Genomic DNA, 22688 nt, shown 5'->3' on the forward strand with positions numbered 1-22688 from the left:
ATTAGCCAATCGCATGCAGCCACAGCTCAGGGAGAGGCGGGGTTTGTGAGAGGGATGGGGTGTTGTTGACTGAGAGCATTGTTAGTGCGCAGGGTCATCTATGAAGCTAGGACAACTGGTGACCCCTAGTGGTGAAAGTGAGGAGCTGCAGCCAACCTTGAACCACTGTTGCATCAGGGTAAATTATGTGTACTGAATTTACATAGCGCTATACATTTTTCAATAATATAGGTAGGTCACAAACATGTGCAATGATCCATATAGTCTACTACGAGGCTTGTCCCCAGAAATTATTGTTGTAAAACACAACACTTTTTGGGGAAGGTGTCCTTTTTAATTAATTTATTTTATTTAACTAGGCAAGTCAGTTAAGAACAAATTCTTATTTTCAATGACAGAGACAACTATTATCTGTTAGGGGAGTGAACATCATAGCCAAACATTGACTTCAACTGATGGATTAAGTACCAAGTAGAGGACAACTGCCAGACATTGCTGCCTTCAGGGCTGGAGCAGGGCTGAGTCTCTCTAAAATTGAATTGAAGTGGCTGGTGTTGAGAAGCACCGCTGAGACAGCAACTTGTCTCGCCTGCAGTCGGAGAGAATGCTTTGCTAATGTGACACATCGTTGAAATAATGAAGAATTGGTCTTAACTAGACATGACAGAGTGTGGAGTCATAGGCCTGTGGTTCTACCCCTAACAACAGAGCTTCGTCCAATGCCGAATTCTCCTTTTGGCGCCTGACAGAGTCCTCCAATCAGCAGCAAACTTTAGGGGGACAGTTTCCTGGAATAACTTCCCTCCCTACTTTCTGGCCATGCAGTGTTTTCTGACCCCACATTTTACCTACTAAAACCAAACCCGAAATCCTTGCCTGTAATCATTACAATAAATTAATATGTGCCTTTTAACATGCCATCTGGTGACTCCCAGAGACATTGTTGCTCCTTGCAAATCCCAGGTCATAATGTGCTGTTCAGACTTTTTACCCATGTCCACATATGTAAACCCCCCCCCCCCCCCGTCTACATTAAGTTGATGTACTCTCGTCTCACTATGACACTGTGCAGTCTGTCTCGGTGTCCTCGGTCTTAACAGGGACCTGGGCTGGCTGCACGGACCCTTCTAGCACCAACTCTTTGGGACTCGTACACTCCATTGGATTTCTTCACATTCTATTGTGTCACAAAGTGGGTTTGAAATGGAATCAATTGCAATTTGTCAACACAAAACACTAACATGATTTAAAGATGAACACAAATTCAAATAACTCAAATATAGTATTCATCTCCCTGAGTCGACACATGTTAGAAAACCCTTTGTCGTCGGTTACAGCTGTGAGTCTTCCTGGGTAAGTCTCAGAGCTTTGCCCACCTGGATTGTACAATACTTGCCTATTATACTTTTCAAAATTCTTTAAGCTCTGTCAAGAAGTTGAGGATCATGGCTAGAAAACTATTTAAATCACTTGCCATAGATAGATTTTTAAGCAGATTGAAGTCAAACTGTAACTCGGCCACTCAGGAACACAAATTTCATAACAGTCCGGAAGCTTGTGCTTTTCTAAAAAAAAAAATGTATCTTCAAGTTCTGTGTGAGTGTTAAATAAACAATAACTGTAGGGAAATCAAAAAGAGGATCACTAACATTAACACTTTTTTTTTTATCGTGTGTGTGTCTCCTTGGTAAGCAACTCCAGCGTAGATTTGGCCTTGTTTTGTAGGTTACTGTCCGGCTGAAAATGTGAATTTCTCTCCCAGTCTCTGGTGTAATGCAGACTGAACCAGGATTTCATCTAGGATTTTTTTCTGTGCTTCGCTCGATTAAGTTTGTTCATCCTGAAAAACTCCCCAGTATTTGCGAGGTCAAGCATACCCATAACATGATGCAGCCAGCACCACCACGCTTGATAATAAGGAGGCAGTTAACTCCGTGATGTGTTGGATTTGCCCCGAATAGAATGCTTTGCATTTTAGGTCAGAAAGTGTATGTATACCTTCACTGTTATTTTTAATTCTCAGTATTACTTTAGTGCCTTGTTGCATACAATACCATAACCCACTGCCACCCTGGGGCACTCTGTTCACAACGTTGACATCAGAAAACCGCTCGCCTACACTCAGCCATATACGCTGTCAGCAATCTGCCCAGCACAGTTGAAACCGGGATTCCTCCGTGAAGAGCACACTTCTCCATCGTGCCAGTGGCCATCGAAGTTGGGCATTTGCCCACTGAAGTCAGTTACAACGCCGAACTGCAGTCAGGTCAAGACTCTGGTGAGGATGACGAGCTCAGCTTCCCTGAGACAGTGAGTTTTTGCTGAAATTCTCCGGTTGTTCACACAGACAGTTTCATCAGCTATAAAAAGGTGGCTGGTCTCAGACGAACCCTAGCGTGGTTACACATGGTCTACGGTTGTGAGGCCGGTTGAACGTGCGGCAAAATACTCTAAAACGACGGTGGCGGTTTATGGTAGAGAAATGAACATTCAATCGTCTAGCAACAGCTCTGGGTGGACATTCCTGCAGTCAGCATCCCAATTGCACGCTCCCTCAAAACAAAACAATGTGGCATTGTGTTGCGTGACAAAACTGTACATTTGAGTGGCCTTTTATTGTCCCCAGCACAAGTTGCACCTGTGTAATGATCATGCTGTTTAATCAGCTTCTTGATATGCCACACCTGTCAGGTCGATGGATTATCGTGGCAGATGGGAAATGCTCACTAACAGGGATGTAAACAAATTTGTGCACAAAATTTGAGAAAATTAATCATGTGTGTATGGAACATTTCTGGGATCTTATATTTCGGCTCATGAAACATGGGACCAACACTTTACATGTTGCGTTTATATTTTTGTTCAGTGTATATAGCCAAGATATCGTTACTCATCGCGTATTTATTCCTCATGTTACTATTTTTCAATTATTTCTCTAATTTTCCCTCTGCCTTTGTTGGGAAGGGCTGTGACTTCACTGTTAGTCAACACCTGTAGTTTATGAAGCATGTGGTTTGATTCAATTTACCCGCAACTGTAAAACGACTGCTCTATTCTTCCATCTTCTCTCTTTCATTTCCTCTTCTGTCTCCTTCAGTGCAACAGTAGTTTTCAGCCCCCATTCTGTCCATCAGCACAGAGTTCTCCCCCCCCATCTACCTCTATCCCTCGTTCTGCATCACTTCACCACCCTCCCTCCCTCTCCCTCCCGCCCTTCCTCCCCCTGGGCTCACACCATTCTGCTGAATCATGCTGAATGAAGTGGCTGCGTAGTCATGCGGCGTGTCTCCGTGGCAACCTTCTTGCCGGCGTCACCCTGTGAGGTAATATCATCATCGCTCTGTTTTGCCCACAGCACATCCTAGTGGCCGGGCATGGGAAGTGCAGCTGATTGACAAAATGGCGCTCTCATTTCTGTCTTTTTCTACCTTCGATAGAGAAGTTTGACTTCTAAAAAGGAGAACATTTAGTTGAAGATGTATTATTTGTGGATACAGGAAGAGTAGCTTTGGGTTTGCTTGACTGATTACATTCACACCTGGGTTCCTGAGGCCAGCTGTGTGTGTGTGTGTGTGTGTGTGTGTGTGTGTGTGTGTGTGTCCCTCTATGGTGCTAGTGCTTTGGGACCTGACCTACTGCAATGCCCTGCCTGGTGGTTGTTCTCCACCACAACACAAGGACATGCCAAGGTAAACTATGTGACACACACAGCCACTCCTATCCATCTTTTAAACACTGCTACGAGTGTCTTTAAAATTAACACGTGCACACACACACACGTGCCAAACACCAAACCAGAGCCTTATGAGGCTTCCCTAGAGCCGTCTCTGCAACAAGCAGGTCGGCACAGCATCTACAGACAAAGCAAGTCAAGTAAACTCCCACACCGGCAAGATGGACTAAAGACTTCTAAATCTAGTCTGCTCCTGGCACCGAACTCTCTAGCTGCGCCCAAACACACCCAATACTACAGTAGAGGACGTGGCTGAGAGATCGGTATCCACCATTAGCTCTTAGGATTGTCACCAGCTCGGTCTCTAAGTGATTGGAACCAGACTGCAGGCCACAACGGACCGAGGCCGGGAGAACTAGCCTAAATAATAAATGACAGTCTTTAGCCCATATGGACAGAGAGGTCGCCGAAAACAGCGGCATCACTAACAAATGGCACGAGGTGGAAATTATGATGATTTGTAGAACTGTAAACTCTATTTGGAAAAAAGTGCTGTTATTAAAAAGTGATTTGGTTGCAGGGCAGACTGGCAAACCAACCAGAGATTAGCCACAACATAGAAATCTGATGTTTTTATTGATAGATTTTCATTGAACCTTTATTAAACCAGGTAAAGACCCTCGAGGTTAAACACCTCTTGTGAGGTGGACCTGGCCAGAGGTCAACAGGAAGTAGCCAGCGTGCCAAGTACACAACACAAAAACACAACACAAAACAATGTACAGAGCAGGGTGGCAAACACACAGAGCAGCACAGACCTGGAAGTGCAGGATGATGGTCCAGATGAGGCCCAGTGTCAGCTTGGGGTTGCCGTCTGTGATGTCATCGTTCCGGATGTTCACCAGTTTGACCTGGAACGTGTAGAACAGGAGGATCTAAACGCCAGGCCTAGTGGTGAACTAAAGCATTGACCTGGAACGTGTAGAACAGGAGGATCTAAACGCCAGGCCTAGTGGTGAACTAAAGCATTGACCTGGAACGTGTAGAACAGGAGGATCTAAACGCCAGGCCTAGTGGTGAACTAAAGCATTGACCTGGAACGTGTAGAACGAGAGGGTCTAAACACCAGGCCTAGTGGTGAACTAAAGCATTGACCTGGAACGTGTAGAACAGGAGGATCTAAACGCCAGGCCTAGTGGTGAACTAAAGCATTGACCTGGAACAGAGCTGGGTAACCATGTGCTCCATGTTATTAACCAGTCATCACATGACTTCTTGCTCACCAAGATTGAATACTAAAAAGGCTATATTTTTGGTGTGAATAGCCTCCTGATTCCATCCTGCTTTCACACACCGGTGCACATAAAAGCAATGAAACCAGGAGAGGAAGCCGCTGAAGGCCACGGAGGTGCAGTCCGTGTCAAGTAGGAGCAGGTGTCTCTAAGACAGAGGTGCAGTCCGTGTCAAGTAGGAGCAGGTCTCTCTAAGACAGAGGTGCAGTCCGTGTCAAGTAGGAGCAGGTGTCTAAGACAGAGGTGCAGTCCGTGTCAAGTAGAAGCAGGTCTCTCTAAGACAGAGGTGCAGTCCGTGTCAAGTAGGAGCAGGTGTCTCTAAGACAGAGGTGCAGTCCGTGTCAAGTAGGAGCAGGTGTCTCTAAGACAGAGGTGCAGTCCGTGTCAAGTAGGAGCAGGTGTCTAAGACAGAGGTGCAGTCCGTGTCAAGTAGGAGCAGGTGTCTCTAAGACAGAGGTGCAGTCCGTGTCAAGTAGGAGCAGGTCTCTCTAAGACAGAGGTGCAGTCCGTGTCAAGTAGGAGAAGGTGTCTAAGACAGAGGTGCAGCATTGGGCAGTGATGCATGAGGTGTGACTGTGGTCATCTGAGAGGCCCAGTCATGCAGAGCTGACACATTGGGACAGGGGACCAAGAGAAAGGTCATCTCAAATGATTTTATTTATGGATATGCTTTGTATGTTGTTTAAAAAAAAAAAGGTCAAAATAGACCAAACTAAATAAACAAACTAAAATCTATTTCCAACAGCAGACGTCTGAGTGTGGCTTTAGTTCGGCTCAATGTGTATTGCTGAGCGCATGAGTACCTGCTGAAATATTGTGTGGGTTTGAAAGCGGCAGGTGTGTGTGTGTGTGTCAGTTGTACCTGTCTCTGTTTGAGGAAGTCCAGGGCGATCTGGACATTCTGGAGCCGGTGGAATCGCATGCGACCCTTTTCTCTGGGCTGAAGGGGGAAAAAGCACGACAGAGAGAGAGATGAGTGTATGGGGGGAAAACGGGAGATCTTCTCACAATGCTGACCAGTGAGAGAGATATATAAGCCGTGACAAGTGTCGTTCCCAATTCAAAGTGCAGTGAGGGGGGGGGAAACTACGCCTGGGCCGCTGTAATGGCACGGCATTCTCCTAGAGGGCGCTGTCTTCAACTGTTGTCAAAGACATGCCAACAAGCATCCTCACAGCAGAGCAGGAAACAACCCAGGAAAAACATTCTCCAAACCAGAAAAGGTACATCTGCAAACCATGCTGGTTTAAACAGTCTAATACTTTTCTCAAACACACACACACACACACACACACACACATTTTCCCCTGCCGCTCTCTCAAAACACACAGTCCTTGGCTGGCTGACTCACACACATTCACTCAGTCAATCACTGACAGTCTGACAGAAAACACACACAGCAAAGCTGCTAGAATTGCAAGATGCAGGAGTGTGTGTCACAGTGTGCTGTGCTGGGTATAGTCAACGCTGCAGTACCAGTATAGAAGCAGGGTTATGAGGAGCACTCAGGCCAGACAGAGAACTCCATTCAGAGGACGAGAGGTCAGGGGAAGGTCAGGGGGAGAAGAGGCCACAGTTACACAGCCCCAGCCAAGATGCTGACAAAATAAAACCATTAAAAAAAGCCTATTTAACCCTTGAAGGAATGTCTAAGGAGGTTTTGTCTGGTTACCCTGTTGTACTGCTTGTAGTGTGAAAATGCTTGTGTGAGACATGAGACACGTCAGCGTGTAAATGTGTGTCTTAGGATAGAACTTAAATGCACTTCACGCGCATGCAGTCTTAAAGCACTGTCTATGGGGTGAGGATCCGGGGGGGGGGGGGGGGGTCAAACGTACTCCCTGAGCTCCATCCTCCACCTCCTCCCCCCCGAGCAAGATGAGCGGGGGAGCTCGGGAGATACACACCCTCCTCAGCGAGGACACGCCCTTGAGCTGCTGCCGTCCAGAGGGGAAGGGGGGATGAGGAGAGTGAGAGAAGAGTGGATGGAGGATGAAAGAATTGCATGGAGGGATGAAGATGAGGTGATTGTCCAAAAGAAAGAGATCAAAGAGAAAGAGAACGTGAGAAAGAGGTAGAGCAGGAAGAAATGAAAAATGCAGCTGAGGCAATAATCAAGAAGTAAACTGCTAAGAGGCCAAATTTCTGAAAAGCAAGATGAAAAGTTCCTCCCGTACACACTCTGTCACACACAGTATCTATCTCTCTCTCACACACACAGTCTCTCTCTCTCACACAGTATCTATCTCTCTGTCACACACAGTATCTATCTATCTCTGTCACACACAGTATCTCTCTCTCACACACAGTCTCTATCTCTCTCTCACACACAGTCTCTATCTCTCTCTCACACACAGTCTCTATCTCTCTCTCACACACAGTCTCTATCTCTCTCTCACAGTCTCTCTCTCTCACACAGTATCTATCTCTCTCACACAGTATCTATCTCTCTCACACAGTATCTATCTCTCTCACACAGTATCTATCTCTCACACACAGTATCTATCTCTCACACACACACACACACAGTATCTATCTCTCTCTCTCACACACACAGTCTCTCTCTCTCACACAGTATCTCTCTCTCACACACACACAGTCTCTCTCTCACAGTATCTCTCTCTCACACAGTATCTATCTCTCTCACACAGTATCTATCTCTCTCTCTCACACACAGTCTCTCTCTCTCACACACACACAGTCTCTCACACAGTATCTCTCTCACACACACACACAGTCTCTCTCTCACACAGTATCTCTCTCTCACACACACAGTCTCTCTCTCACACAGTATCTCTCTCTCACACACACACACAGTCTCTCTCTCACACAGTATCTCTCTCTCTCACACACACAGTATCTATCTCTCTCACACACACAGTATCTATCTCTCTCTCACACACAGTCTCTATCTCTCTCTCACACACAGTCTCTATCTCTCTCTCACACACAGTCTCTATCTCTCTCTCACACACAGTCTCTATCTCTCACACAGTCTCTCTCTCTCACACAGTCTCTCTCTCTCACACAGTATCTATCTCACACAGTATCTATCTCTCACACACACACAGTATCTATCTCTCTCTCTCACACACACACAGTCTCTCTCTCTCACACAGTATCTCTCTCTCACACACACACACAGTCTCTCACACAGTATCTCTCTCACACAGTATCTATCTCTCTCTCTCACACAGTATCTCTCTCTCACACACACAGTCTCTCTCTCACACACACAGTCTCTCTCTCTCACACAGTATCTCTCTCTCTCTCACACAGTATCTCTCACACACACACACAGTCTCTCTCTCACACAGTATCTCTCTCTCTCACACACACAGTCTCTCTCTCTCACACAGTATCTCTCTCACACACACACACACACAGTCTCTCTCTCTCACAGTATCTCTCTCTCTCACACACAGTCTCTCTCTCTCACACAGTATCTCTCTCACACACACACAGTCTCTCTCTCTCACACAGTATCTCTCTCTCACACAGTATCTCTCTCTCTCTCACACACACAGTCTCTCTCTCTCACACAGTATCTATCTCTCTCACACACACACACAGTCTCTCTCTCACACAGTATCTCTCTCTCTCACACACAGTCTCTCTCTCACACACAGTATCTATCTCTCTCTCTCTCTCACACACACAGTCTCTCTCTCTCACACAGTATCTCTCTCTCACACACACACAGTCTCTCTCTCACACAGTATCTCTCTCTCACACACACAGTATCTATCTCTCTCACACACACAGTATCTCACACACAGTATCTATCTCTCTCTCTCACACACACAGTATCTCTCTCTCTCACACAGTCTCTCTCTCTCACACACACAGTATCTATCTCTCTCTCACTCTCTCTCACTCTCTCACACACACAGCCTCTCTCACACACACAGTCAGTCTCTCACACACACAGTCAGTCTCTCTCACTCACACAGTATCTATCTCTCTCTCTCTCACACAGTATCTCTCTCTCTCTCACACAGTATCTTGCTCTCACAGTATCTCTCTCTCACACACACAGTATCTCTCTCTCTCACACAGTATCTCTCTCTCTCACACACAGTATCTCTCTCTCTCTCATACAGTATCTCTCTCTCATACAGTATCTCTCTCTCACACACAGTATCTCTCACACACAGTATCTCTCTCTCTCTCACACACAGTATCTATCTCTCTCTCACACACAGTATCTATCTCTCTCTCTCACACACACAGTATCTCTCTCTCTCACACAGTCTCTCTCTCTCACACACACAGTATCTATCTCTCTCTCACTCTCTCTCACTCTCTCACACACAGCATCTCTCACACACAGCCTCTCACACACACAGTCAGTCTCTCACACACACAGTCAGTCTCTCTCACTCACACAGTATCTATCTCTCTCTCTCTCACACAGTATCTCTCTCTCTCTCACACAGTATCTTGCTCTCACAGTATCTCTCTCTCACACACACAGTATCTCTCTCTCTCACACACAGTATCTCTCTCTCTCACACACAGTATCTCTCTCTCTCACACACAGTATCTCTCTCTCTCTCATACAGTATCTCTCTCTCTCTCATACAGTATCTCTCTCTCACACACAGTATCTCTCACACACAGTATCTCTCTCTCTCTCACACACAGTATCTCTCTCTCTCACACAGTATCTCTCTCTCTCACACACAGTATCTCTCTCTCTCACACACAGTATCTCTCACACACAGTATCTCTCTCTCACACACAGTATCTCTCTCTCACACACAGTATCTCTCTCTCTCACACACACAGTATCTCTCTCTCTCACACACAGTATCTCTCTCACACAGTATCTCTCTCACACAGTATCTCTCTCACACAGTATCTCTCTCTCACACACACAGTATCTCTCTCTCTCTCACACACAGTATCTCTCACTCACACACAGTCTCTCGCTCACACAGTAACTCTCTCTCTCTCACATACAGCATCACACACACAGCCTCTCTCACACACAGTCAGTCTCTCTCACTCCCACAGTCAGTCTCTATCACTCACAGTCTCTCTCACTCACACACACAGTCTCTCACTCACACAGTCCCGCTCACTCACACACACACAGTCTCCCTCACTCACACACACACACACACACACAGTCTCCCTCACTCACACACACACACACAGTCTCCCTCACTCACACACACACACACAGTCTCCCTCACTCACACACACACACAGTCTCCCTCACTCACACACACACACACAGTCTCCCTCACTCACACACACACACACACAGTCTCCCTCACTCACACACACACAGTCTCCCTCACTCACACACACACACAGTCTTCCTCACTCACACACACACAGTCTCCCTCACTCACACACACACACAGTCTCACACAGCATCTCACACACAGTCTCTCACACACACACAGCCTCTCACACACACAGCCTCTCACACACACAGCCTCTCACACACACAGCCTCTCACACACACACACACAGCCTCTCACACACACACACACAGCCTCTCACACACACACACACACAGCCTCTCACACACACACACACAGCCTCTCACACACACACACAGCCTCTCACACACACACAGCCTCTCACACACACACAGCCTCTCACACACACACAGCCTCTCACACACACACAGCCTCTCACACACACACAGCCTCACACACACACACAGCCTCACACACACACACACAGCCTCTCACACACACACACAGCCTCTCACACACACACACAGCCTCTCACACACATTCTCTCCCTCTCTCACACAGTAACACACTCTCTCATACACAGTAACACACTCTCTCATACACAGTAACACACTCTCTCATACACAGTAACACACTCTCTCATACACAGTAACACACTCTCTCATACACAGTAACACACTCTCTCATACACAGTAACACACTCTCTCATACACAGTAACACACTCTCTCATACACAGTAACACACTCTCTCATACACAGTAACACACTCTCTCATACACAGTAACACACTCTCTCATACACAGTAACACACTCTCTCATACACAGTAACACACTCTCTCATACACAGTAACACACTCTCTCATACACAGTAACACACTCTCTCATACACAGTAACACACTCTCTCATACACAGTAACACACTCTCTCATACACAGTAACACACTCTCTCATACACAGTAACACACTCTCTGTGGTTGAAATGTGAGGTGAATGTGTCACACAGACAGTAAAAGGAGAATCAGCGTCTAAATCAGAGGTGGGCAACTCCAGTCCTCGGGAGCCTGATTGGTGTCACACTTTTCCCCCATCCCTAGAACACACACCTGATTAATCAGATTGCATTCTAAACTGAAGATCATGATTAGGTGATTATTTGAGTCAGGTGTGTTAGCTAGAGCAAAACTGTGACACCAATTAGGCCCTGGAGAATTGCCCACCCCTGCTCTAGGTGGACCTAGTCAGCAGTCTCATGTTAGTCCACCCGTCTGTCAGTTACAATGAGTCATGTGCTCCGGGAAATGAGTCATCATGTGCGCCGGGAAATGAGTCATCATGTGCTCCAAGAAAGTCTGGCTGCATCTGAAATGGCACCCTATCCCCTACATAGTGCACTACTTGTGAGCAGGCCCCATTGGCCTCTAGTCAAAAGTAGTGCACTATAAGGAATAAATGGTTTAGATGGGGACACATGCATTTCCCTCATTATTAGACATTATTAGACAACGATGTGTTAATCAACCCGAGTTCACTTCGAGGTCTTCCTCAATGTGAGGGAGGGTGTGTCTCAGGGTCATGCCCCGGTATACAATGTAACGGGCATGACAGTGTGTGTGATGGTTGTCGAGGTGTGAAGGTTGGTGACCGTGTGTGTGTGTGTGTGTGTCTTACCAGGGTGACTCCAGAGAGGACCTCCAGGAGGGAGATCAAGTTGTGTCCATCTCTCAGATCCTCATACAGGTCTGTGATGTGCTTCCTCACCTGATGGGGAGAGGGAGAGAGAGATTAAACAACTCAGAGGTTGAATGGCTGCTCTTCCCAGATGACCTATGCTGGTTGTCACCCACAGCACCTGGCCTACAGCAGAGCCTGGACCTGCTAGAGCAGTACTGGGCCCTGGCAGTAAACCCCCACAGCACATGGCCTACAGCAGAGCCTGGACCTGCTAGAGCAGTACTGCCAGACCTGGGCCCTGGACCTGCTAGAGCAGTACTGCCAGACCTGGGCCCTGGACCTGCTAGAGCAGTACTGCCAGACCTGGGCCCTGGACCTGCTAGAGCAGTACTGCCAGACCTGGGCCCTGGACCTGCTAGAGCAGTACTGCCAGACCTGGGCCCTGGACCTGCTAGAGCAGTACTGCCAGACCTGGGCCCTGGACCTGCTAGAGCAGTACTGCCAGACCTGGGCCCTGGCAGTAACCCCAAAAAGACTAAAATAATGATTTTCCAGAGAAGATCCAGATCTCAGGGAATTAGACCAAAGTTCTCAATTGGTACAAAATATATAGAGTACTGCACACACTACAATAACTTAGGTTTAAAAATAAGCTCAACTGGACACCTTAATGAGGCAGTGAATCAACAGAGAGAGAAAGCACGCAGGGCATTCTACGCCATTAAAAAGCTCATTCAAATTGAAATACCTATTAAAATGTGGCTAAAACCAATTGAATGTGTCATTGAACCAATTGCACTTCATTGCAGCGAAGTGTGGGGTCCACTTGCAAAACAAGATTTCATCAAATGGGACAAACACCCCATTGAAACCCTGCATGCACAGTTCTGTAAGATTCTCCTACATGTCCAAAGGAAAACTACAAACAATGTATGCAGGGCAGAATTAGGCCAATATCCACTAATAATAAAAACTCAAAAAAGAGCAATTAAGTTTTGGAAACATCTAAAATACAGTGACCCCCTCTCATATCATTACCAAGCCCTGCAATGCCAAGAGCTGAGCAAAGAAAAGAGTCAGCTGGTCCTGAGTTCACAAACCTGTTCTACTAACACACTGAAGCCTCAGGACCAGAACATCCAATCAATCAGGATAAACCAAATTACAACACAGTCAAAACAAAACTATATTGCTTATTGGGAAACACAAACACAAGGTAAAATGCAGTGGTATCTGGCCCTAAATCGACAGTACACCGTGGCTAAATATTTGACCATGGTTACTGATCAAAACCTTAGAAAAACCTTGACAAAGTACAGGCTCAGTGAGCACAGCCTTGCCATTGAGAAGGGTAGACACAGGAAAACCTGGCTCCCCGTAGAGGAAAGGCTGTGCAACCACTGCACCACAGCAGAACCTGGCTCCCTGTAGAGGAAAGGCTGTGCAACCACTGCACCACAGCAGAACCTGGCTCCCTGTAGAGGAAAGGCTGTGCAACCACTGCACCACAGCAGAACCTGGCTCCCTGTAGAGGAAAGGCTGTGCAACCACTGCACCACAGCAGAACCTGGCTCCCTGTAGAGGAAAGGCTGTGCAACCACTGCACCACAGCAGAACCTGGCTCCCTGTAGAGGAAAGGCTGTGCAACCACTGACCAACAGCAGAACCTGGCTCCCTGTAGAGGAAAGGCTGTGCAACCACTGACCAACAGCAGAACCTGTCTCCCTGTAGAGGAAAGGCTGTGCAACCACTGACCAACAGCAGAACCTGTCTCCCTGTAGAGGAAAGGCTGTGCAACCACTGACCAACAGCAGAACCTGTCTCCCTGTAGAGGAAAGGCTGTGCAACCACTGACCAACAGCAGAACCTGGCTCCCTGTAGAGGAAAGGCTGTGCAACCACTGACCAACAGCAGAACCTGGCTCCCTGTATAGGAAAGGCTGTGCAACCACTGACCAACAGCAGAACCTGGCTCCCTGTAGAGGAAAGGCTGTGCAACCACTGACCAACAGCAGAACCTGGCTCCCTGTAGAGGAAAGGCTGTGCAACCACTGACCAACAGCAGAACCTGGCTCCCTGTAGAGGAAAGGCTGTGCAACCACTGACCAACAGCAGAACCTGGCTCCCTGTAGAGGAAAGGCTGTGCAACCACTGACCAACAGCAGAACCTGTCTCCCTGTAGAGGAAAGGCTGTGCAACCACTGACCAACAGCAGAACCTGGCTCCCTGTAGAGGAAAGGCTGTGCAACCACTGACCAACAGCAGAACCTGTCTCCCTGTAGAGGAAAGGCTGTGCAACCACTGACCAACAGCAGAACCTGGCTCCCTGTAGAGGAAAGGCTGTGCAACCACTGACCAACAGCAGAACCTGGCTCCCTGTAGAGGAAAGGCTGTGCAACCACTGACCAACAGCAGAACCTGTCTCCCTGTAGAGGAAAGGCTGTGCAACCACTGACCAACAGCAGAACCTGAGACAGAGCTGCATTTCCTGACAAAATGTAAAAAATATAAAACAATTAGAGAGTCATTTTCCCAAATGTGAAACCCTTATTCAAGGTTTCAAAGACCTCTCTGATGAGGATAGGCTACCCGTTCTGTTGGGGGAGGACACAGAGAGCTGTGGGTTGGCAGCGCACTACATTGCTGCCTGCCATAAGATGAGGGACAGTGTCTGACAGACCAATCGACCTGCACATGTCCTCTCCTGTATACTCTACTGTATACGTATATAATATTGTTATTGTAAGCTTTGGCAATATGTACATTGTTACATCATGCCAATAAAGCGAAATGAATTGAATTGAGAGAGAGATGGGGAGAGAGAGAGATGGGGAGAGAGAGAGATGGGGAGAGAGAGAGATGGGGAGAGAGAGATGGGGAGAGAGAGAAATGGGGAGAGAGAGAAATGGGGAGAGAGAGAAATGGGGAGAGAGAGAAATGGGGAGAGAGAGAAATGGGGAGAGAGAGAATGGGGAGAGAGAGAGATGGGGAGAGAGAGAGATGGGGAGAGAGAGAGATGGGGAGAGAGAGAGATGGGGAGAGAGAGAGATGGGGAGAGAGAGAGATGGGGAGAGAGAGAGATGGGGAGAGAGAGAAATGGGGAGAGAGAGAAATGGGGAGAGAGAGAAATGGGGAGAGAGAGAAATGGGGAGAGAGAGAAATGGGGAGAGAGAGAAATGGGGAGAGAGAGAAATGGGGAGAGAGAGAAATGGGGAGAGAGAGAAATGGGGAGAGAGAGAAATGGGGAGAGAGAGAAATGGGGAGAGAGAGAAATGGGGAGAGAGAGAAATGGGGAGAGAGAGAAATGGGGAGAGAGAGAGAGGAAAAGAAAAACAGAGTTAATTACATATTCATCTTGTTCAAATAATCTCAGTGTTTGCATAGCATTGTTGACATAAGCAATGCTCCTAGGGACCCTAGTTGCCAGGGCGACAAATACTGTGCTCCGACTGTGACCCCATGTGGCGTCTCAGGGCCGAGGAGTCCGGGGACAACCGTTGGCACGGCGACTCAGCAGCTTTGGCAGGCCTATTTCGAGCACCCTTTGTGAGAAAGTGGGCCATCTTCTCAGACCCTGCTGATGGACTCCCAATGACTAGGCTAAACAGCTCAGTGCTAAGAACCAGGAATTTTTTTTTAAAAGAGGGAGAGAAAGGAAAGGAGGGACTGGGCATTTAGAGAAAGGAGACGGAGGCTAATTACTGTCTCATTCACAGCTGACCATGACTTGTGGTTTAACCCGAGGCAATGGAGCCGTTGTAGAGAGGAGAGCAGAGAAATAGAGAGAGACTTTTTGTCCTACTTCCATGAGACATCCTCACTACACTGAAAACACCTCCCTACCCTTAACACATTGCAAACCATCACAACCTCCAAACAATCACATTACAAATGTACATACGAGAGAGAGAAAAAGGCTGAGGAAATGAGGATGACAGGAAAGAGGTGAACATGAGGCGAAGCAATAAAATAAAGCTGAGTGAACGGGGGGGCAGTTGAGTGTGATAGAAGCCTAGTCATGTTCTAGAAGACAGGGATTATGTACTAGCAATTCATTATAAGGAGACGTAGCCACTCTTGCTTGTGCTACCTTCTTGGTCTTCATTGAGTGACTGATAACCTAGGAACATATTGGGAGAGAAACAGAAACCGAGAAAAAAGAAAAGCAGTGTGAACGACAGGAGTCCTCTGTCGTTCACACTGTAGCCCCATCACAGACCTGAGAGAGATTAAACTACCCACAGTGCTCTTTGGTTACCTTGGCTGAAGGGCAGGGGCCAGTGGTGAAGGGAGGTGTGTATGTGTGTGTACACTGACCTGACTTAAATTCTGTCTTGGGGTTAAGGGTTTGATTAAAAACAGTCCTTGTGGCCTGGGTAAAACTGGGTTGTGGCTTGAGCCATACTAGGTCTAGACTAATCTCAGCACCCAGAATCATCTTAAAAACGGTCACATGAGCCTGGGCCAGGCTTTTAGCGGCTCACATTCACAACACATATATGTTTGAGGACCACTGTGCAATATTACAGAACACAGCAAACGGCACAAGCTGTAAAAACACAAAACACTTCGTGAAGCTGCAATCGTGTAAATTCAACATTCTGCCAGCAGAGGGCGACTTGCGCCTTTTAATCCGAGGAGTCGACCGGCGACAGAAACAAACGGGCCTTCTCTATGTCCTGTTGGTCAACGGTCAGCTCTCCTCATGGGTGCATCTCAATAGTCTAGGACTGGAAATAGAGTCAGAGTCTCCTGCTTAGGAAGCCTAACCCCACACACAAGGAGAGAGGAAGCCACCGAGACAGTTTCCTCACATCCTTCTGTTGCCCTGCTCCCTTCCTTTATTCTCTCCTTCCTTTGCAACCGCTCTCAGTCCCCTGTTCACGTGACACCTCTCCCTCGGTCTCTCAATGCTCTCTGGCTAATAAACACACTCGATCCATCGATGTGTGGAAGGTTGGCCTCAGTGCGTGATGAGAAAGAGGGGATGTGTTTGGCTGGTCGTGGGTGTTGAAGAGTTGATTGTGTGTTAGATAGGTATCATGGGGGGTTGTTATTACTTCTGACTGGAAATGATCTCTCGTGCGATAAGAGTGTTTTAGCGTGTGTGTGTGTGGTCATCTTCATTACACTTAATGGAACTATTTCTCTGCCTCTATGATTCATGCATGTCTTCCCTATTCAACCGGGAGATCCGAAGTACGACACGTGTTGTAATCAGAATTGGTGTGAATGTAGTTGATTACATAACTAGTGCAGTCATTTCTTTTCTACAGAATTCATTCATCCATTGATGCTAATAATTGGTGAATCACAGCCCAGCTTTGGGATACACGGAGAGAAGCCTGGTCCCAGATCTGTGCATGTTAAGGGTGGCAATAACCAAAGGAGTTGGTTAGAAGGCACAAACAGATCAGGGACCAGACTACCGTAAACAGTGTTGGGGGTTGATAAAACGTGCAAGCTGTATCTGGGTGTTGTTCAGTCAGCGGAAACGTCATGGTTGGTTACTCGCAGCGGTCAGCTCCACTGCTGTGCTACAGTTAGAGTGGTGCCACCCAACGAGTGCACCTGGGTCTCTCACACACACACACACGTACATGAAGTCTCTTTGTATGCGAGGCTGAACTCGTGTTTTTGGGGTCATCTGCACTGAGTGTACAGAATACCTGCTCTTTCCATGACATAGACTGACCAGGTGAATCCAGGTCAAAGCTATGATCCCTCATTGATGTCTCTTGTTAAATCCACTTCAAATCAGTGTTGATGAAGGGGAGGAGACAGGTTAAAGAAGGATTTTTTAGCCTCGAGACGATTGAGACATGGATAGTGTATGTGTGCCATTCAGAGGGTGAACGGGCAAGACAAAAGATTTAAGTGCCTTTGAACGGGGTATGGTAGTAAGTGCCAGGCGCACCGGTTTGTGTCAAGAACTGCAACGCTGCTGTTTTTTTTTTAAAACGCTCAACAGTTTCCCCATGCGTATCAAGAATGGTTCACAACCCAAAATACATCCAGCAAACTTGACTCAACAGTGGGAAGCATTGGAGTCAACATGTGCAAAGCATCTCAGTGGAACGCTGTTGTGAAGACGAAAAGGGGGATGCAACTCAATATTAGGAAGGTGTTCTTAACATTTTGTAAACTCAGTGTATATTGGTGCACTGCACACTCTGCTTCTTCTGTTGAGATCCACCAAAAAGGCACAAGTATCCACTGTCTTCTTCCGTCCTCTTTCTGCAACTAAATGTCTCCATGTGCCACAGCTCCCTGCCTTGTCCGGTAAAGATCTACTGTGTGTGTGTGTGTGTGTGTGTGTGTGTGTGTGTGTGTGTGTGTGTGTGTGTGTGTGTGTGTGTGTGTGTGTCTAAGGCTGGTTCCCAGACACATATTAAGCCAGACACTGGGAAGCCAGACCTAGCCAATCTGAATGAGTTTTTGCCCACAAAAGGAATTTCTTACAGACAGAAATACTCCTGTTTCTTCAGCTGTCCAGGTGGATGGTCTCAAACCATCCTGCAGGTGAAAATGCCAAATGTGGAGGTCCTGGGATGGCGTGGTTAAACGAGGCCGGTTGGACGCACTGCCAAATTCACTAAAATGACATTGGAGGTGGCTTATGGTAGAGAAATGAACATTCAATTCTCTGGTAACAATTGCACACTCTTTCAAAACGTGAGACATCTGTGGCATTTGTGTTGTGTGACAAAACTGAACTTTTTAGAGTGAGTGGACTTTATTATTGTCCCCAGCATAAGGTGCACCTGTGCAATGATCATGCTGTTTAATCAGCTTATTGATATGCCACACCTGTCAGGTCGATGGATGATCTTGGCAAAGGAGAAACGCTCATTAACAGGGGATGTAAATACAGTTGTGCACAAAATTTGAGACAAGCTTTTTGTGCGTGTTTAACATTCCTGGGATCTTTTATTTCAGCTCATGAAACATGGGACCAACACGTTACATCAGAGGTATTCAACCCTTACCCTACGAGGTCCGGAGCCTGCTGGTTTTCTGTTCTGCCTCATAATGAATTGCACCCACCCGGAGTCATAGTTCTAAATCAGTTCCTGATTAGAAGAAATGCAGTGGCACTGGCTTCGAGGTCCAGAGTTGAGTTTGAGGGCTTTACATGTTGCCTTTATATTTTTGTTCGGTACGATATGTTGTTTTTTTAGTCCACGACTAGGTTTAAAATCAGTGTCTGGAAAACCAGCCCTAGTTATGACACTGCATTCCTGGCGAGCTGTCAACACAGGTCCCAACAGTTTGTGGTGAAGGCAGTGTTTTATATGGACGTGTGTGTTTGATCTGTACACACACTCTGAGAGGCAGCCATACACCCGGACCTGACCACATGACGGTGCACACACACACACACACACACACACACACACACACACACACACGTCTGTCAGCTGATATAAACATGGGTGCAGTCAGGTAGATCGGCGTGATGTCAGTGAATAGCGGGAGCCAAGACAAACACAGGAACAGGTAGACTGACTGGCTCGTGTCGTCACCTGTACCGTCTGTCAGCCTCTGCTGAACAGCCACGAGCTCTGTGGCTGTGTGCTATGTAAACACCTGCGTTGGGGTGGACTGACAACGGTATTAGATACTAGACTGATAGGACAGGATTATAAAGGAGCCTGGATGATTCATTCTATGCCGGACTACAGTAGACGAAAGACGTATCGCTCTGGTCTTAGTCTAAGACTGTACAACATGTCCTGCCACGAGTCAATTAACTTACAGAGCATTCGGAAAGTATTGAGACCCCTTGACTTTTTCCAAGTGTGTGTGTGAGAGAGAGTCAGGAAAATGTATTACAAATGAAAAACTGAAATGTCACATTTACAGAAGTATTCAGACCCTTTACTCAGTACTTTGTTGAAGCACCTTTGGTAGTGATTACAGCCTCGGGTCTTCTTGGGTATGACGCTACAAGCTTGGCACAACTGTGTTTGGGGAGTTTCTCCCATTCTTCTCTGCAGATCATCTCAAGCCCTGTTAGGTTTGATGGGAAGCCTTGCTGCACAGCTATTTTCAGGTCTCTCCAGAGATGTTGGATCAGGTTCAAGTCTGGGCTCTGGCTGTGCCACTCAAGGACATTCAGAGACTTGTCCCAAAGCCACTTCTGAGTTGTCTTGGCTGTGTTCTTAGGGTCGTTGTCCTGCTGGAAGCTGAATCTACGCCCCAGTCGGAGGTCCTGAGTGCTCTCGAGCAGGTTTTCATCAAGGATCTCTGTACTTTGCTCCGTTCATCTTTCCCTCGATCCTGGTTCTTGGTCACGTCCCTGACCAAGGCCATTCTCCCCCGATTGCTCAGTTTGGCCAGGCAGCCAGCTCTTGGAAGAGTCTTGGTGGTTCAAAACCTCTTCCATTTAAGAATGATGGAGGCCACTGTGGTCTTGGGGACCTTCAATGCTGCAGAAATGTTTTTGTACCCTTCCCCAGATCTGTGCCTCAACACAATCCTGTCTCAGAGCTCTACGGACAATTCCTTCGACCTCATGGTTTGGTTTTTGCTCTGATATGCACCGTCAACTGTGTGACCATACATAGAGAGAGGTGTGTGCCTTTCCAAATCATGTCCAATCAATTGAATTTACCACAGGTGGACTCCAAATCCAAGTAGCAGAAACAAGTAGCAGAAACATCAAGGATGATCAATGGAAACAGGATGCATCTGACCTCAATTTCAGGTCTCACAACAAAGGGTCTGAATACTCATGTTAATAAGGTATTTCTTTGTCATTATGGGGTATTGTGTGTAGATTGATGAGGAAATACGAGTTCCTGGAGAATCCCAGTGGATATTTATGTATATCAATACCAAATACAGGTGTCATTTACCCTGTCATTTATTTATCGCCGCAAACCATACATCCTTCTTGAGTCATCTTTCTGCCTCTATCCTTCTCGCTCTCCTTAAGTCCTCTTCCCCTCTCTTTAATTAATGACTTCCCTCCCAGACAGTGAAAGGTCCCTGCTCTCTCCAGCTACAGTAAATAAAACTCTCCTTAACGCCAACTGAACATTGTCTAATGTTACAGACAGTGGTGCCGGGCCAGCAGTGTGTGTGCCAACGTTGGTGCCCCATCCTCAGTCCGTCTGACCGACTTACATTACAGCGTAGAAATACGCAGCGCACTAGAGAGTTATGAGGTCAGACACCCCATTCCACAGTCATGTGGTGGAATGCCCAGTCTATGTGATCTACGTCTGCGGTGGTTTCAGGTTTCAAAGTCATGCACATGTACAGTGAAATGCCTTTCTTGCAAACTCAAAACGTAACAATGCAGCAATCAATAACAACGTAATAATACAACAAAAACGAATGAGGAATAAGAATAACACCGTAAATAAGGATACTACAGGGTCAGTTCCAATGTGCAGGGATACTGACAGGTGTATGAAATTGAGCACACAGCCATGCAATCTCCATAGACAAACACTGGCAGTAGAATGGCGTGACTGAACAGCTCAGTGACTGTCAACGTGGCACCGCAATAGAAAGCCACGTTTCCAACAAGTCAGCTTGTAAAATGTCTGGCCTGCTAGAGCTTCCCTGGTCAACTGTAAGTGCTGTTATTGTGAAGTGGAAACGTCTATGAGAAACAACGGATCAGCCGAAAAGTGGTAGGCCACACAAGCTCAGAGAACAGGACCACCAAGCGCTGAAGCGCGTAACGTGTAAAAAAAAAAATGTCTTTCATCAATGGCAACACTCGCCACAGCGTTTCAAACTGCCTCGGGAACAAACGTCAGCACAGTGACTGCTCGTCGCGAGCTTCATGAAATGGGTTTCCACAGCCGGACAACCTCACACAAGCCTAAGATCATCATGCGCAATGCCAAGCGTCGGCTGGAGTAGTGTGAAGCTCACTGCCATTGAACTCTGAAGCAGTGGAATCACGTTCTTTGGAGTGATGACGGACAAATCTGGGTTTGAGAACGCTACCTGCCCCAATGTATAGTGCCAACTTTAAAGTTTGGTGAAGGAGGAATAATCGTCTGGGGCTGTTTTTCATGGTTTGGGCTAGGCCCCTTAGGTAAGGTGAAGGGAATTCTTAACGCTACAGCATACAATGACATTTTAGACAATTCTGTGCTTCCAACTTTGTGGCAACAGTTTGGGGAAGGCCCTTTCCTGTTTCAGCATGACAATGTCCCTGTGCACAAAGCAAGGTCCATACAGAAATGGTTTGTTGAGATCAGTGTGGAAGAACTTGACTGGCCTGCACAGAGCCCTCACCTCAACCCCATCAAACACCTTTGGGATGAATTGGAACGCCGATTGAGAGCCAGGCCTAATTGCCCAACATCAGTGCCCGACATAGCTAACGCTCGTGGCTGAATTGAAGCAAGTCCTCGCAGCAATGTTCCAACATCTAGTGGAAAGACTTCCCAGAAGAGTGGAGTCTGTTATAGCAGCAAAGGAGGGACAAACTCCATATTAATGCCCATAATTTTGAAATAAGATGTTCAACAACCAGGTGTCCACTTACTTTTGATCATGTAGTGCATGTATATGGGTAAGGTGACCACTGGTGGAAAAAGTACCCAATTGTCCTACTTGAGTAAAAGTAAAAGATACCTTAATAGAAAGTTCAAGTCAAAATCATTTCAAATTCCTTCTTTTAAGCAAAGCAGAAAGCTTTTTTTTATTGACAGATAACCAGGGGCATGCTCCAACACTCAGACACCATTTACAAACGAAGCATGTGTTTAGTGAGTCCGCCAGATCAGAGGCAGTAGGGGTGTGTGAATTAGACCATGTTCCTGTCCTGTCCTAAGCATTCAAAGCGTAATGAGTGCTTTTGGGTGTC

General features: G+C 46.9%; 1 protein-coding gene across 10 annotated transcripts in view; it reads right to left on the reverse strand.

Annotated features, from left to right (window-relative positions):
- The window catches only part of LOC109903635 (microtubule-actin cross-linking factor 1), a 250345-nt gene that overhangs the window by 125803 nt on the left and 101854 nt on the right, over nucleotides 1-22688 (reverse strand). For all 10 annotated transcript variants that reach the window (XM_031789328.1, XM_031789338.1, XM_031789336.1 and 7 more), the window contains 3 exons: nucleotides 11850-11939; nucleotides 5828-5905; nucleotides 4492-4584 (listed from right to left, as the gene is read on the reverse strand). In XM_031789328.1, the coding sequence (XP_031645188.1) occupies nucleotides 4492-4584; nucleotides 5828-5905; nucleotides 11850-11939 (261 nt within the window). The remainder of the gene's footprint in view (nucleotides 1-4491; nucleotides 4585-5827; nucleotides 5906-11849; nucleotides 11940-22688) is intronic.

The sequence above is a fragment of the Oncorhynchus kisutch genome, linkage group LG14 (assembly GCF_002021735.2).
Source record: "Oncorhynchus kisutch isolate 150728-3 linkage group LG14, Okis_V2, whole genome shotgun sequence".
In the NCBI taxonomy this organism is placed as follows: Eukaryota; Metazoa; Chordata; class Actinopteri; order Salmoniformes; family Salmonidae; genus Oncorhynchus; species Oncorhynchus kisutch.